The sequence below is a fragment of the Hyperoodon ampullatus genome, assembly GCF_949752795.1.
Source record: "Hyperoodon ampullatus genome assembly, chromosome: 8".
NCBI lineage: Eukaryota > Metazoa > Chordata > Mammalia > Artiodactyla > Ziphiidae > Hyperoodon > Hyperoodon ampullatus.
In genome coordinates, this window is record NC_136921.1 from 113,228,874 (window position 1) to 113,246,979 (window position 18,106).

Sequence of the window (18,106 nt, forward strand, 5' to 3'; positions counted from 1 at the left end):
ACACACCTGTGGTTGCCAAGGGGAAGGGGGCGTGGGGGAGGGATGGATTAGGAGTTTGGGATTAGCAGATGCAAACTGGTATAAATATAATGGATAAACAATGAGGTCCTACTGTATAGCACAGGGCACCATATTCAATATCCTGTGATAAACCATAATGGAAAAGAATAGGAAAAAGAATGTATACATCTGTAACTGAATCACTTTGCTGTACAGCAGAAATTAACACAACATTTTAAATCAACTATATTTCAATAAAATAAAAATTTTAAAATATTGTATTTATTTAAATTATGATATTGCAATATGTCCTGCCTACTACATTTAAGATTACAGTGAGAAGTGAATGAAATAATATAGGGAATGGTTTTGGAAACACTGAGCAATAAAAGAAGTGTAAAAGTCACTACTTAGTGGCCATGTTGATATCAATATTAATAAAAACACTAGCCATAAAACCTAACAGCTTGAAATGCTATTGAAACTACGCAAAATGAAACTCATATTGGTGTTATGAGAAAATGCCTCCTGTCGCTCGCTGCTACTCCAGCCAACAGGTGAAACACCTTGGGTCAGGAGAAATGTGAAAAGAATTCTGAAACACAAGTTAATGAAAACTATGACACATTTCTTGTGTCAGAACCCCGTAGCTTTAGCACGGCTAATTCCCTACTTTATTCCCTGGAAACATTCTTAAAAGCTTGAGGCTGTTTGTTAGCGACAGATGTAGACATTTAGAACCAACGACCATCTTCACTGAATTATTTTTCCCAAATTAAACAAAGGATCCAAAAGAACAGGTCCAAGTGTTTACAATCAGCACACAGAGATACACTCTGTGGGAATACCATTTGTTAAATGCACTGCCTATGGACCAAAAGGTAATCAGAACAACAATCCTTGCTACTCAGACTGCTGCTGTTGCATTGTCCCATATGCTACCCCAGACAGACTGGTATAAATGTTATCTGAGGGTCAAAAAACACTCTGAAAGTAAACTTTACCCTACGGGAAGCGAACTTTCAATGCACCAAATTCCATTTAGTACCCTGCAGACAGGAATTCTGCAAAGAATATTCTGAAACAGACAACTCATCTTTTATAGGTGAGCACTCTATCACAGAAACCCAGGAACAGGAAATCGGTTCCTCATGCTCCCAGGCCATCATAGTTTATAACTCTAAGAATGATGACTATTATCAAAATTTTAAATATCCCCAGAATGGCCATTCTAAAACCTCTCTTGAAAGCAAGTTTCTATCATAAACACGTTATCTTTACAATTCTTCCATATGTTTAATCTAAGTCTTTCATAGTACAATGCTGGCTGCCCCTTTCTGCTTCAGTGAAGGTATTCATTCATTCTTGTATTCATGCATTTATTTTTCAACCAAATTCAAACAAAAATTTTTTGAATGAACACCATGGCAAAGGTCATTAGTAATAGTACAAAAGATATATGGGGATATGAGAAGCGTTCTCTGTCCCTTGGATAGGCAACAAAAACTTTTAACTCATTATGTGGATCATTATTAAGAACAATGTATGGAATAGGCAGCTGCCTATCTGCAGAAAATATATAAGACAGAGGAACATGTTGAACTGTCCCAAGAATAGTAATTAACAAATTTAGCCTGTGAGAAACTCTATCGGTCAACTGCTCTAGATTTTTCAATAGATAAATTTGAAGAAAAAGCAAGTGATGTAGGGTAACCTGTCGGCTAACAGGAACCTAAAAGATGTATGCAGTTTTAGAAAAAACAGACAAGATTAAAATGTCTGGGGATGCACATTAAATGAAAAAAAGTATTAAACCACCAACAGATAAATGGATAAAGAATATGTGTGGGGGGGTGTATATTTTATATATATATATATATATATATATATAATGGAATATTACTCAGCCATAAAAAAGAACAAAATAATGTCATTTGCACCCACATGGATGACCCCAGAGATTATCACACTGAGTGAAGTAAGTCAGAAACAGAAAGACAAATACCACATGGTATCACTTATATGTGGAATCTAAAATATGACACAAATGAACATATCTACGAAATTGCCAAGGGGACGGGGGCAGAGGGAAGGACTGGGAGTTTGGGATTAGCAGATGCAAACTACCATATACAGAATGGATAAACAATAAGGTCTTACTGTGTAGCACAGGGAACTGTATTCAATATCCTGTGCTAAACCATAATGGAAAAGAATATAAAAAAGAACAGATATAGATATATATAAATAAAACTGAATTACTTTGTTTCACATCAGAAATTAATACAACATTGTAAATCAACTGTATTTCCATAAAAAATTTTAAAAACACTGGGAGGTTACTGCTCTAAAGTCAAGATAATAGTTATTATTGGGGGAAGATAAAGGTTGAGATTGGGAAGAAGGATGTGGAGGGGATTAGGCGGGCTGGCAGAGTGTTCTTTCTTGACTTGATGCTGGTTACAAGAATGTTCACCTTAGAAAAATTCATTAAGTCTCACCTTAGAATAATTCATTAAGTCAAAAATTCAAGGAAGAAGGGAAGAGGCAGCACGTCAAAAGGAGAACCTCTGGAGTTTGGAGTTCCACAGTTTGGAGCCGTGTGGCTGACAGGGTCTTGGTGCTCTGGCCGAGTGTCACGCTTGAGCCTCTTACGTGGGAGAGTCGAGTTCAGGACATTGGACCACCAGAGAGCTCCCAGCCCCATGTAATATCAAACTGCGAAAGTTGTGCCAGAGATCTCCATCTCAATGCTAACACCCAGATCCACTCAACAACCAGCAAGCTCCAGTGCTGGACACCCCATGCCAAACAACTAGCAAGAGAGGAACACAACCCCACATATTAGGAGAGAGGCTGCCTAAAATCATAACAAGGTCACAGACACCCCAAAACACACCACTGGGCGTGGTCCTGCCCACCAGAAAGACAAGATCCAGCCCTACCCACCAGAACACAGGTCCTAGCCCCCTCCACCAGGAAGCCTATACAACCCACTGAACCAACCTTAGCCACTGGGGGCAGACACCAAAAACAATGGGAACTACAAACCTGGAGGTTGCGAAAAGGAGACCCCAAACACAGTAAGTTGAGCAAAATCTGAAAACAAGAGAAATACACAGCAGATGAAGGAGCAAAGTAAAAACCCACCAGACGAAACAAATGAAGAGAAAACAGGCAGTCTACCTGAAAAAGAATTCAGAGTAATGAGAGTAGAGATGATCCAAAATCTTAGAAATAGAATAGAGAAAATAGAAGAAACGTTTAAAAAGGACCTAGAAGAACTAAAGAGCAAACAAATAATGATGAACACCACAATAAATGAAACTAAAAATTCTCTAGAAGGAATCAATAGCAGAATAACTGAGGCAGAAGAATGGATAAGTGACCTGGAAGATAAAATACTGGAAGTAACTACCACAGGGCAGAATAAAGAAAGAAGAATGAAAATAATTGAGGACAGTCTCAGAAACCTCTGGGACAATATTAAACACACCAACATTTGAATTATAGGGGTCCCAGAAGAAGAAGAGAAAAAGAAAGGGACTGAGAAAATATTTGAACAGAGTATAGTTGAAAACTTCACTAATATGGGAAAGGAAATAGTCAATCAACTCCAGGAAGCACAGAGAGTCCCACACAGGATAAATCCAAGGAGAAACACGCCAAGACACATACTACTCAAACTATCAAAAATTAAACATGAAGAAAAAATATTAAAAGAAGCAAGGGAAAAGCAACAAATAACCTACAAGAGAATTCCCATAAGGTTAACAGCTGATCTTTCAGCAGAAACTCTGCAAGCCAGAAGGGTGTGGGAGGACATATTTAAAGTGATGAAAGGGAAAAACCTACAATCAAGATTACTCTACCCAGCAAGGATCTCATTCAGATTTGATGGACAAATTAAAACCTTTACAGGCAAGCAAAAGCTGAGAGAATTCAGCACCACCAAACCAGCTTTACAACAAATGCTAAAGGAACTTCTCTAGGCAGGAAACACAAAAGAAGGAAAAGACCTACAATAATAAACCCAAAACAATTAAGAAAATGGTAAAAGGAACATACATATCGATAATCATCATAAATGTAAATGGATTAAATGCTCCAACCGAAAGACACAGATTGGCTGTATGGATACAAAAACAAGACCTGTACATATGCTGTCTACAAGAGACCCACTTCAGACCTAGGAACACATACAGACTAAAGTGAGGGGATGGAAAAAAATATTCCATGCAAATACAAATCAAAAGAAAGCTGGAGAAGCAATTCTCATATCAGACAAAATAGAGTTTAAAATAAAGAATGTTACAAGAGACAAAGAAGGACACTACATAATGATCAAGGGATCGATCCAAGAAGAAGATATAACCATTGTAAATATTTATGCACCCAACATAGGAGCACCTCAATATATGAGCCAAATGCTAACAGCCATAAATGGGGAAATCAACAGTAACACAATCATAGTAGGGGACTTAAACACCCCACTTTCACCAATGGACAGACCATCCACCATGAAAATAAATAAGGAAACAAGAGCTTTAGATGATACATTAAACAAGATGGACTTGATTGATATTTATAGGACATTCCATCCAAAACCAACAGAATACACTTTCTTCTCAAGTGCTCATGGAACATTCTCCAGGACAGATCATATGTTGGGTCACAAATGAAGCCTTGGTAAATTTAAGAAAATTGAAATCGTATCAAGTATCGTTTCCGACCACAATGCAATGAGACAAGATATCAATTACAGGAAAAACACGGCAAAAAATAAAAACACATGGAGGCTAAACATTACACTACTAAATAACCAAGAGATCACTGAAGAAATCAAAGAGGAAATCAAAAAATACCTAGAAACAAATGACAGTGAAAACACGACGACCTGAAACCTATGGGATGCAGCAAAAGCCGTTTTAAGGGGGAAGTTTATAGCAAAACAATCCTACTTCAAGAAACAAGAAACATCTCAAATAAACAACCTAACATTACACATAAAGCAATTAGAGAAAGAAAAAGGAAAAAAACCCCAAAGTTAGCAGTAGGAAAGAAATCATAAAGATCAGATCAGAAATAAATGAAAAAGAAATGAAGGAAACGATAGCAAAGATCAATAAAACTAAAAGCTGGTTCTTTGAGAAGATAAACAAAACCGGTAAACAATTAGTCAGACTCGTCAAGGGTTACTCAAATCAGTAGAATTAGAAATGAAAAATGAGAGGTAACAACTGACACTGCAGAAATACAAAGGATCATGAGAGATTACTGGAAGTAACTATATACCAATAAAATGGACAACCTGAAGAAATGGACAAATTCTTAGAAAAACACAAACTGACCAGACTGAAACAGGAAGAAATAGAAAATATGAACAGACCAATCACAAGCACTGAAATTGAAACTGTGGTTTAAAATCTTCCAACATACAAAAGCCCAGGAACAGATGGCTTCACAGGCAAATTCTATCAAACATTTAGAGATGAGCTAACACCTATCCTTCTCAAACTCTTACAAAAAATTTCAGATGGAGGAACTCTCCCAAACACATTCTATGAGGCCACCATCACCCTGATACCAAAACCAGAAAAAGATGTCACAAAAACAGAAAACTACAGGCCAATATCACTGATGAACATAGATGCAAAATTCCTCAACAATATACTACCAAATAGAATCCAATAGCACAATAAAAGGATCATACACCATGATGAAGTGGGGTTTATCCCAGGAATGCAAGGATTCTTCAATATATGCAAATCAATCAATGTGATAGACCATATTAACAAACTGAAAGAAAAAACCATATGATCATCTCAGTAGATGCAGAAAAAGCTTTTGAAAAAATTCAACACCCATTTATGATAAAAATCCTCCAGAAAGTGGGCACAGAGGGAACTTAACTCAACATAATAAAGGCCATACATGACAAACCCATAGCCAACATCATCCTCAATGGTGAAAAATTGAAACCATTTCCACTAAGATCAGGAACAAGACAAGGTTGCCCACTCTCACCACTCTTATTCAACATAGTTTTGGAAGTTTTAGCCGCAGCAATCTGCGAAGAAAAAGAAATAAAAGGAATCCAAATTGGAAAAGAAGAAGTAAAACTGTCACTCTTTGCAGATGACATGATACTATACATAGACAATCCTAAAGATGCTACCAGAAAAGTACTAGAGCTAATCAATGAATTTCGTAGAGTAGCAGGATAAAAAATGAATGCACAGAAATCTCTTGCATTCCAATATACTAATGATGAAAAATCTGAAAGAGAAATTAAGGAAAGACTCCCCTTCACCACTGCAACAAAAATAATAAAATACCATGCAATAAACCAACCTAAGGAGACAAAAGACCTGTATGCAGAAGACTATAAGACACTGATGAGAGAAATTAAAGATGATACAAACAGATGGAGAGATATACCATGTTCTTGGATTGGAAGAATCAACATTGTGAAAAGGACTATTCTACCCAAAGCAATCTACAGATTCACTACAATCCCTATCAAACTACCAATGGCATTTTTCACAGAACTAGAACAAAATATTTCACAATTTGTATGGAAACACAAATGACCCCGAATAGCCAAAGCAATCTTGAGAAAGAAAAATGGAGCTCGAGGAATTGGGCTCCCTGACTTCAGACTATATTACAAAGCTACAGTAATCAAGACAGTATGGTACTGGCACAGAAACAGAAATATAGATCAATGGAACAGGATAGAAAGCCCAGAGATAAATGCATGCACATATGGTCACCTTATCTTTGATAAAGGAGGCAAGAATGTACAGTGGAGAAAAGACAGCCTCTTCAAAAAGTGGTGCTGGGAAAACTGGACACGTACATGTAAAAGAATGAAATTAGAACACTCCCTAACACCATACACAAAAATAAACTTAAAATGGATTAAAGACCTAAATGTAAGGCCAGACACTATCAAACTCTTAGAGGAAAACATAGGCAGAACAAATCACAGCAAGATCCTTTTTGACCCACCTCCTAGAGAAATGGAAATAAAAACAAAAATAAACAAATGGGACCTAATGAAACTTAAAAGCTTTTGCACAGCAAAGGGATCCATAACCGAGACGAAAAGACAACCCTCAGAATGGGAGAAAATATTTGCAAATGAAGCAACTGACAAAGGATTAATCTCCAAAATTTACAAGCAGCTCATGCAGCTCAATAACAAAAAAACAAACAACCCAATCCAAAAATGGGCAGTAGACCTAAATAGACATTTCTCCAAAGAAGATATACAGATTGCCAACAAACACATGAAAGGATGCTCAACATCACTAAGCATTAGAGAAATGCAGATCAAAATTACAGTGAGGTATCACCTCACACCAGGCAGATTGGCCATCATAACAAAATCTACAAACAATAAATGCTGGAGAGGGTATGGAGAAAAGGGAACCCTCCTGCACTGTTGGTGGAAATGTAAATCGATACAGCCACTGTGGAGAACAGTATGGAGGTTCCTTAAAAAATTAAAAATATAACTACCATATGACCCAGCGATCCCACTACTGGGCATATATCCTGAGAAAACCATAATTCAAAAAGAGTCATGTACCACAATGTTCATTGCAGCTCTATTTACAATAGCTAGGACATGGAAGCAACCTAAGTGTCCAATGACAGATGAATGGATAAAGAAGATGTGGCACATATATACAATGGAATTTTACTCAGCTATAAAAAGAAACGAAATTGAGTTATCTGTAGTGAGGTGGATGGACCTAGAGTCTGCTATAAAGAGTGAAGTAAGTCAGAAAGAGAAAAACAAATACCATATGCTAACACATATATATGGAATCTAAAAAAAAAAGGTTCTGATGAACCTAGGGGCAGGACAGCAATAAAGACGCATACACAGAGAATGGACTGAGCATACGTGGAGGGGGAAGGGTAAGCTGGGACAACGTGAGAGAGTGGCACTGACATATATACACTACCAAATGTAAAACAGATAGCTAGTGGGAAGCAGCCATATAGCATAGGGAGATCAGCTTGGTGCTTTGTGACCACCTAGAGCGGTGGGATAAGGAGGGTGGGAGGGAGATGTAAGAGGGAGGTGATATGGGGATACGTGTATACGTACAGCTGATTCACTTTGTTATACAGCAGAAACTAACACACTATTGTAAAGCAATTATACTCCAATAAAGATGTTAAAAAGAGAAAAACACTCAAGAAGGATTCATCAGTATGGAACAATGAGAACCCCTAAACATTGAGAGTGGGAATGCAAAATGGCATGGCTACTTTGCAAAACAGTCTGGCAGTTTCCTGTAAAGTTAAACATAGGCTTACTAGATGACACAGTAATCCCATTCCTAAGAGAGATGGAAATATACTAAGACTTGGGAATGAAAGTTGTATGTTTATAACAACCTTATAATCACCAAAAACTGGAAGAAATCCATCATCGGGTGAATGAATAAACAAATGGTGGTACTTCTATATGATGGATTAAGACTAAGCAATGAAAGAGAATGAAGTACTGATATATGCAACAACAAGGCTGCATTTCAAAAGACTTGCTAAGTGAAAGAAGCCAGATACACACAAAAAAATTAAATACTTTATAACTTCAATGATAAGAATTTCTGGAAAAGGCAAAACTACAGGGAGACAAATCAGATCAGCCACTGCCAGGGTCTTAGAGTGTGGAGAGGGAACAGACCATAGGGAAATGAGGGAACTCTTCAGGTGCATGAAAATATTCTGTATTCACTGCAGTGGTGGTTGCATGATGGCATATGCTTGTCAAAACTGGTCAAACTATACACTTAAAAGATGGATTTTCTGTAAATCTGACCAAAAAACATTTATTATTTAGAGCAGGAATGAATTTAGTTTCCAATTTTAAAATGAAACATATTCTCCCATATCCTGCATCTATTTTCGTAAAAGAAAAAGTGTGTTGGGTAGGGATAGTAATACATTAAGAGTTATAATAGATAATTGAAAAAGATATTTGGAGGAGAGAGTAAATCACTGGTAATTTTACTGAGGACCATGTCTTCAGAGAAATTGTTTAGAAGTGAAAACAATTCTGGTTGTCATGAAGTTCTCTCTGTTCAGGCTTTTCCCAAAACTGTTTCAAATAAATCCTAAAGCAGACAACATAAGAGCCAAGAGCAATAATGGTTATGATCACAGCAGAGGATCTTCACTTCCTTTTACCAGCCAGGTTTCTCAGTATTCAATTTGACTGTCCTCAACAGAAATATTCAATCTAGGCATGGCAGTTTTCTCATCTCAACTTCTCCAGAGTCAAGTAACCAAAACAGACATGGTGAAAGCCCAGTCCCACAAAGCATCACTGTCATCAAAACATGGAGAATAAGACAATCCACTCCAAGTTCCTAACATGAAATCTGGCTGTTAGAACTTCAAGAAGCCCTGGTTATAACAGCGTAATTATAACTTCGCTCCACCTCATCTTTGATAAAGGAGGCAGGAATGTACAGTGGAGAAAGGACAGCCTCTTCAATAAGTGGTGCTGGGAAAACTGGACAGGTACATGTAAAAGAATGAAATTAGAACACTCCCTAACACCATACACAAATATAAACTCAAAATGGATTAAAGACCTAAATGTAAGGCCAGAAACTATCAAACTCTTAGAGGAAAACATAGGCAGAACCCTCTATGACATAAATCACAGCAAGATCCTTTTGGACCCACCTCCTAAAGACATGGAAATAAAAACAAAAATAAACAAATGGGACCTAATGAAACTTAAAAGCTTTTGCACAGCAAAGGAAACCATAAACAAGACCAAAAGACAACCCTCAGAATGGGAGAAAATATTTGCAAATGAAGCAACTGACAAAGGATTAATCTCCAAAATTTATAAGCAGCTCAATAACAAAAGAACAAACAACACAATCCAAAAATGGGCAGAAGACCTAAATAGACATTTCTCCAAAGAAGATATAAAGATTGCCAACAAACACATGAAAGGATGCTCAACATCATTAATCATCAGAGAAATGCAAATCAAAACTACAATGAGATATCATCTCACACCAGTCAGAATGGCCATCATCAAAAAATCTAGAAACAATAAATGCTGGAGAGGGTGTGGAGAAAAGGGAACACTCTTGCACTGCTGGTGGGAATGTGAATTGGTACAGCCACTATGGAGAACGGTATGGAGGTTCCTTAAAAAACTACAAATAGAACTACCATATGACCCAGCAATCCCACTACTGGGCATATACCCTGAGAAAACCATAATTCAAAAAGAGTCATGTACCAAAATGTTCATTGCAGCTCTATTTACAATAGCCCGGAGATGGAAACAACCCAAGTGTCCATCATCGGATGAATGGATAAAGAAGATGTGGCACATATATACAATGGAATATTACTCAGCCATAAAGAGAAATGAAATTGAGCTATTTGTAACGAGGTGGATAGACCTAGAGTCTGTCATACAGAGTGAAGTAAGTCAGAAAGAGAAAGACAAATACCGTATGGTAACACATATATATGGAATTTAAGAAAAAAAAATTTCATGAAGAACCTAGGGGTAAGACAGGAATAAAGGCACAGATCTACTAGAGAATGGACTTGAGGATATGGGGAGGGGGAAGGGTAAGCTGTGACAAAGTGAGAGAGTGGCATGGACATATATACACTACCAAACGTAAGGTAGATAGCTAGTGGGAAGCAGCCGCATAGCACAGGGAGTTCAGCTCGGTGCTTTGTGACCGCCTGGAGGGATGGGATAAGGAGGGTGGGAGGGAGACGCAAGAGGGAAGGGATGTGGGAACATATGTATATGTATAACTGATTCACTTTGTTATAAAGCAGAAACTAACACACCAGTGTAAAGCAATTATACTCCAATAAAGATTATTAAAAAAAAAGAAATGCATTTCAGTTCTAATACATGGCCTTTTCAAAAGCCTAAAAAGCATTATAAAACTATAGTGCAATTCAACTTCCTCATTTTACAAATGAGCGAAATGAGATCCAGAAAGGTCAAATTACTTAACCACCGTTATTAAGCTAGTTAGAAGTGGGGCTAGAACCAGGTCCTAGAAAACCCATTCAATAGGACAGTGCTCTTTCAAATGAAATTGGAACTAAATTTTATGTTACGATTGTTTTCTCTACCAGTCTTGAATAATAGGCTATGTAAATTTCATGTTGTCTACTCAACAATATATATCTCCGTTAAGAATTTTAAAGACTTGTGACAAGGTCGTCATGTCTTATACAGACGCAGAACTACAAGGGAATCAAGGAATGTTTCATATTAAGTTAGTAACTGCTGAAAAGGGCCTCCTTTCTTTCCATTCTCTATATAATTGATGTTAGCCCCCCTCTGCTTTGCTCAAGTGAGAACGTATATGCCAGATACTAAGATACACATTTCTGACATCAAAGTATGATCCATATTATGTTAACCAAGCATTTAAAGAAGATGCCACGTAAACTCCTTTCTTCCGTCTGTTGCCATTTGAAGAAAAGTTATCATTTGACCAGTGTTGCTTTGCCATTTTAAACTTCTGGTAAATTCACCCAGAGGAGCAAATGAGAGGCCTCCATTTTTATGACAAGACTCCATTTTTAAGACAGCAAGAAATATTGCTGATCATGTGGAAATCGCAACTCCAAATCAATAGAAAATTGCCCTCTACATTCATCACGAGGAACGAGGCACTGAGGAGAGCCAGCGTCTGTGACAGGTTAAAGCTGACGAAGACTCTGGGGCAGGAACAAGTGCAGAAGAGGGTCAGAGGGCCTGTGCTGTTGACTGCCCTAAGGTCAACTGGCGGCTGTCCTCATCTTGTTACATTTCACTCCTTCTAAAAATGTAGAGAAAATGTTCTCTTTTTTTTTGCGGTACGCGGGCCTCTCACTGTTGTGGCCTCTCCCGTTGCGGAGCACAGGCTCCGGACGCACAGGCTCAGCGGCCATGGCTCACGGGCCCAGCCGCTCCGCGGTATGTGGGATCCTCCCGGACCGGGGCACGAACCCGTGTCCCCTGCATCGTCAGGTGGACTCCCAACCACTGCGCCACCAGGGAAGCCCGAGAAAATGTTCTTTTAATGTACCAGACAGATACGGAGGTAGAAGGGAATACGTGGGCAGAACACTGAAGGGCATATTACCTTCTTCAGCACACACTTCTACGCCAAATGCCTACAGCTTCCAAATGGGCAGTGGAAAATGAACCCTAGGATTCTATAAAGTCTCTGAGAGCTGATAACGTGAACAGCAACCAGTGAACGAGTCAGGCGGTAAAACCGGCTCCATGTACATCTCCTTGAAGTTCAGCAAGCAGCAGACTGCACTTCAGCATAGCAATCAACTGTGAGAGGAGAAATCCCCTCACCGTAAGCAAAGAAATAGCTTCAAGGCAGCAGATAACAGTGCAGGGAGAGGAGGTCAAAACAGGTGCAGAGAAATTCTGGAGGCAGAGAGTGCAAGCTTGGACTCCATTTGGGTGACTTTTAACTATCTTAGCCAATTATGAGTGACAAAGCTTAATTGTTCCCTTTACTGAAATTTACACTGCATCGTGTAAACACGCACACACACAGACACACACACGCCTGTAACTTTTCAAGGCTGCAGGGAAACAATGATTGATTCCTGATGCTTTGGGTGTGATGTGGTTTGCTAACTGCATATCTTTTACAAAATATGTCTGCTTGATGGTGAGAGTACCAGGTTGATTCTAATTCAAAGCTTCAAATATACTGCAGCATAGAGCTGCCACATGATAAACACGTGTCGTATTATTGCTAGTATCACTACCCAATCATTAATTTCATCTGATTTGACTCATGCCTTTGCACGATAACATACTATTAACAACTATGAAGTCTGGCTGTCCAGAATTTAGACAAAATTTCCCTTCATTTATAGCTAAACTATAAATGTGTTGTTTGGCTCATATATGTACATACGGTTTCTCCATCTGGAGTCTACATTTTTTGAGGATACATACTATGTTCTATCTTATTGTGCACACAATAAAAGCAGTTGATTGCCCTATATGAACAGCAGCTTTCAGTAATAGCCTACACATTGATTAGATTGTTTCCAAAGGGACCAACTCAAATACTTGTGCAAATCATGCATGGTTTGCATGAAATCAACTCTGTAGAGTCCCTTATTTCTTCAGAAGTCTGTTTTTTAGAAATCATTGTTACTCCACCTCAATACACCCCACCTGGTTGGAGACATTGTCCCTGGAATCTAACTGATGCACAAACATTTCATTCAACTCAAGGTGGAGTAATGAAGCTGGGGGTTCAAACACTAATTATCTTTACATACATAGCCTCAGTTCACCCCATTGACCTTGGCTGGCTCGACAATCACAGTTCAAAATGGTTAAAGGGAGGATAAAGACAGTTATGGGATATAGGGGAGATCACAAAGCGAATCCCACATAAAATATGCCCAGCCATGTATACTACACAGACAATGGGTTAAACAATCCTTATGACATCTGGAAAGCATCTTTGATTTATATCACTAAATAATGAGAAGGAAGGAGCAGCCTGAATGATACCAACACCTGCCTTTAAGTACCACCTTACTGCATCTGTCTTGATTCATGCCTTCATCTATGGGGGAAGGCTTACTTTGAAAGTATCCTTTTTCTTCTCTGTATTTACATTAAAGAAGGTAAATGGTCTAAATTAAGTTTGTTATGGCTGCCTGAATCACCCTCAGTGAAGGCAATTTCTGATTTATGAGCTTAGAGCTAATTATGTAACCTTTAGTCACATTTTTTTTAATTGTCCAAATTTTGGACCACTGCTGATCATTATATCCTAATCAGAGGTCAGGAGGAGGAAGGGCTTATGGACGAAGGTTTGGTGATGACATAGAAGAGAACTACTCATTTAAACACTTTTATAGATTTTTATCACTTACGTGATCCCATTACTCACTACCACAGGTAATCACAAATGCTCAGGTTTGCCTGGTGCGCTTAAGCCACCAAGCCCATCACTTAACTGAAACTGCATAAAATCAAGCCTCAAAGTAGTTCTGAATCGCTCATTCTGACACCTGAATTCTACTTCACACATATACCTAATTGCCCCAGCTTCTAACTTCATTATTCATTTTCCCCTTCAATGCCTCGCATCAGCCCTGAATCTGAGACTCAGAATCTCCTTGACTACTGTTTAGATGCTTCCATGGCTATGGTACTATCAAACATACCACAAAAATACCTTACCCAACTCAGTCCAGGCCTCAGCATCTCATGCCTCTGTGCTCTAGGTTCATAAAAGAGGTACTGGAAAAATACAACACATGTACATTTACATGTCCCCATGAACTTGAAGTATAGTGCTTAACTTGAGAACCTTTAGCACTAGAGTTCTTCCTACTTTACTTGTTTTCACTTAGGCATAGACCTAGAATTCCTAAATCATACAGTGTGAAATTACTTAACTTCATCGACATAAGTGACATAGCAGAACCAGTAATACTTTAACGAATTAATCCTAATTTGCACTATCGTGGACCACTGTCTGTTATATCTTTTAATGCCATCTCTGGAGGGGCCTATGAGATGCATTCTACTATGAGTTTATTGCCAAAGATAATGTTTCTCTCTTTAGGGAGTAGTAGCCTTTGTCTACGAGATAAGAACTACATATCCTCTTGTGTTTTCCTTTTAATCTTGTCTGCCATGAATCTTAGAGCTAAATTAAATGCTCACTCTCAGAAAGCATGCTGGGCTGTGTAAGTGTGATTACTCGCCACATTCCCCTTTCATGGTCTTTATTTTCCGTTTTTATTTTAACAGTCTTACCGTAAAACTACCTTTTCTTGTAAGTCACTTCGCACCCTTTGAAAAGGTAGGCTATTACATTATTCTAAAAAGTAAAACTCATTCCGTGAACCATACTCAAAGTATGCCTACATTACATCTCAGATATCATCATGTACAAAAGGAACTTGTCAACCCAGGAAAAGAAGGAGAAAATTATGACTATAAAAGTTTTCAATTTAATGCAATTATTTGGATTATAGAACTTATTTACATGAGCATTTAGATACTGACCATGTCCAAGGGTGACATGCTATAGACAAGCTCTGTAATACTGAGAATTTTACAAAGACTTAGATTATAGTAACAGGATTGTTTGAATAAGCCTAACTAGAAACATCTTACAAACCAAAGTTTAAAATGTAAAAGGCCATCAGCAATGGTTTAGTGGGTCTACTTAAATTATCGTGTAATTATCTTCTCTGTTACATATGCTTTCTCCCCCCATCTTTTGCTGATTTACATTAGTTGTCTGGCTATAACTGGACTTGAACTTTCAGTGTCAATGACGCTTACTAAGAAAACTGATTATGTTGGGGCAAAAAATCTTCACAAAGGCAGTATGTAAAACCACCCACTATTTGTTTTACAAATAATTATCTTCTCTTTCAACCTAGAATGTAGCCTCGGCTCTTGTGCAACTCAAATCTGTATTGGGTTGTCATTTGATTTACAGCAGATGACCTGGCGTCGTATGAAAGTAGTTTACTGTGCCGGGTGCCTCACGCCCTGTAAATCAATAGCTTGAGCACAGAGACATCTCAATTAGACAGTACAAGGGTAGCAATATCTGCACCTTCCTTTCTTGTATCATTAAAATGGCAGGTGTTACAAAATGGTACTTGTTTTAAAGTGGCTTCGGAGAGTGAGGGAGGAGCTATTATTTCCAAGTTTGGAGACATAAAGTGAGATTTGCCATCGGATAGAATGAAAAATTGAGCGCAAGGTTGTGTAAGTAATAGCCTGAGAGGGGTGGGGCATGCGTTTGTTAAAGTATTGATTGGTGCGTTTCTACAGCACCTGTATTATCATGGGCTCCAAGAGTTGAACAGGGTGTTAAATTATGACTCTGAAACGGAGGAGTCATCCATCCTTCCTACCCTGTTCTTCCAAGATGCCTTTAAACCCAAATTCCACACATTCGTGGTATGAGCCTCCATGAGATAAATCATCCAAAGGCTCAACTTTGCTCTCTCCCTGCAACACACCTAAAAATTAAGCTGTCAATGTAAAAGCCTCATAATGAGGAAGCACAATTATCCATCACCAATCATATCCAAGTCCCAGTGGTAAATGAAAGATAAGACCCACCCAGTTTGCTGAAGAAAATGTTAGGGCAACGTCTCAAACTGGATTCTGCCTGGGATAACCTCATGAGGGAGAAAAGAATCAAAAATTATTTTCCTGGTTTTGCAAATGGTGAAGTGAAACATGAAAATAAAAGCAGGGCTTCCCTGGTGGCGCAGTGGTTGAGAGTCCGCCTGCCGATGCAGGGGACACGGGTTCGTGCCCCGGTCTGGGAAGATCCCACATGCCGCAGGAGCGGCTGGGCCCGTGAGCCATGGCCACTGAGCCTGTGCTCCGGAGCCTGTGCTCCGCAAGGGGAGAGGCCACAACAGTGAGAGGCCCGCCTACCGCAAAAAAAAAAAAAAAAAAAAAAAAAAAAAAAAAAGAAAATAAAAGCAAACTGTTCCTCATAGGGTGCCCGTATCTGGTCCCAGGACTGTAACTGCACAAGTCTGTGTTTTTTCCATGAAAATGAAGAGTTTTTAAATAGGATGAATCTTTACCTGGCCCCATATATATATATATATATTTAAGTTAATTAATTAATTTATTTTTGGCTGCGTTGGGTCTTCGTTGCAGTGCGTGGGCTATCTCTAGTTGCAGCGAGTGGGGGGCTACTCTTTGCTGCGGTGTGCGGGCTCCTCATTGCGGTGGCTTCTCTTGTTGCGGAGCACAGGCTCTAGCCACACGGGCTTCAGTAGTTGTGGCTCGTGGGCTTCAGTAGCTGTGGCTCGTGGGCTTCAGTAGTTGTGGCTCGTGGGCTTCAGTAGTTGTGGCTCACGGGCTCAGCTGCTCTGCAGCATGTGGGATCTTCCTGGACCACGGATTGAACCTGTGTCCCCACACTGGCAGGCGGATTCTTAACCCCTGTGCCACCAGGGAAGTCCTTGGCCCCCTATTAACTGTAATTGAAAGCTGAAAGATTCTTACTGTACTGGAATTAAATCAAAGAACTGCTACTTTTCCAGACTCCTTTCAAATTCAAGTTATGTCTTTTTAAAGGAAAGAAACTCATTGATTTTGATTTTTTTTTTTTACAGATTCTAAATATTTACTCTAAATAAGGAGTAAGAGCTTACTGGATGATTCACACTCTTTCTATCTGAAAATAGGATTATGAGGACCAGTAAAACTGCATTCTCCTGGCTGGCCTTTCACAGATCATGCCTATAGGCCACACAACCACCACATCTTACTGAAAGATACTTTGGAAAGCCATTGGGGAAGAAAAGACAACCAGCTTCAATAAAGCCAAGACTAAGGTGCAAGCGGAAAGTTCCAGAAAATTGGTCCAAATGCAATCGGATGGTTTGGCTAGAAGAGAAGGTCTAAACTGCTGCTCAATAGCTCCTCAAATGCAACACAAGCTTACACAATGGAAACACAAGCAAAGGTGTAATTGGCGCAGGGAGAGATGCACCTCCTGAAACAAGATGCTCCGCGCAGAACAATACCTGGAGAACTGCTGCTGCAGGCCACGCATCTGAATTCTGTTCCTCTCGGACTCCAGTGTCACCTCCTGCAAGCGCTTCTCACTCTGAAGACGTAAGTGTCTCTCCTCTTCCAATTCATGTATCAGCTTCTCATGCTAGAAAAGGCACACAGGGGATGACTTTTAAGAAACTGTTTCTTAAATATTATAAGAAAATAATTACTAGGTACTGTTGGTTACTAAGGGCTAACTTGGACTTCATATATTAATTAATTTCCTCCTCATTACAACCTCATCAAGTACGTTATATTATTAATCTCTTATTATCTAGGAAACCAACGATCAGAGACCTTGAAGTAATTTGTCGTTAAAAAAACAGAAGGTAACAGATTTTCAATCCTGGCTGATTTGACTCTAATGTATGAATGATTTCCACTAAACCAGGTGGCTTCTTCTGCAGAGATGAAGATCCATGACTGAATAATACTAGCAGGTGAATAAGAATTCAGGTAATAATGATAAATCCATTAGTGCCTGTT

General features: G+C 38.9%; 1 protein-coding gene across 1 annotated transcript in view; it reads right to left on the minus strand.

Annotated features, from left to right (window-relative positions):
• The window catches only part of NCKAP5 (NCK associated protein 5), a gene marked incomplete at both ends in the record, with an annotated part of 941,793 nt that overhangs the window by 472,795 nt on the left and 450,892 nt on the right, over positions 1-18,106 (minus strand). Inside the window, one exon of the mRNA XM_079709823.1 lies at positions 17,590-17,723. Coding sequence (XP_079565949.1) covers positions 17,590-17,723 — 134 coding nt within the window. The remainder of the gene's footprint in view (positions 1-17,589; positions 17,724-18,106) is intronic.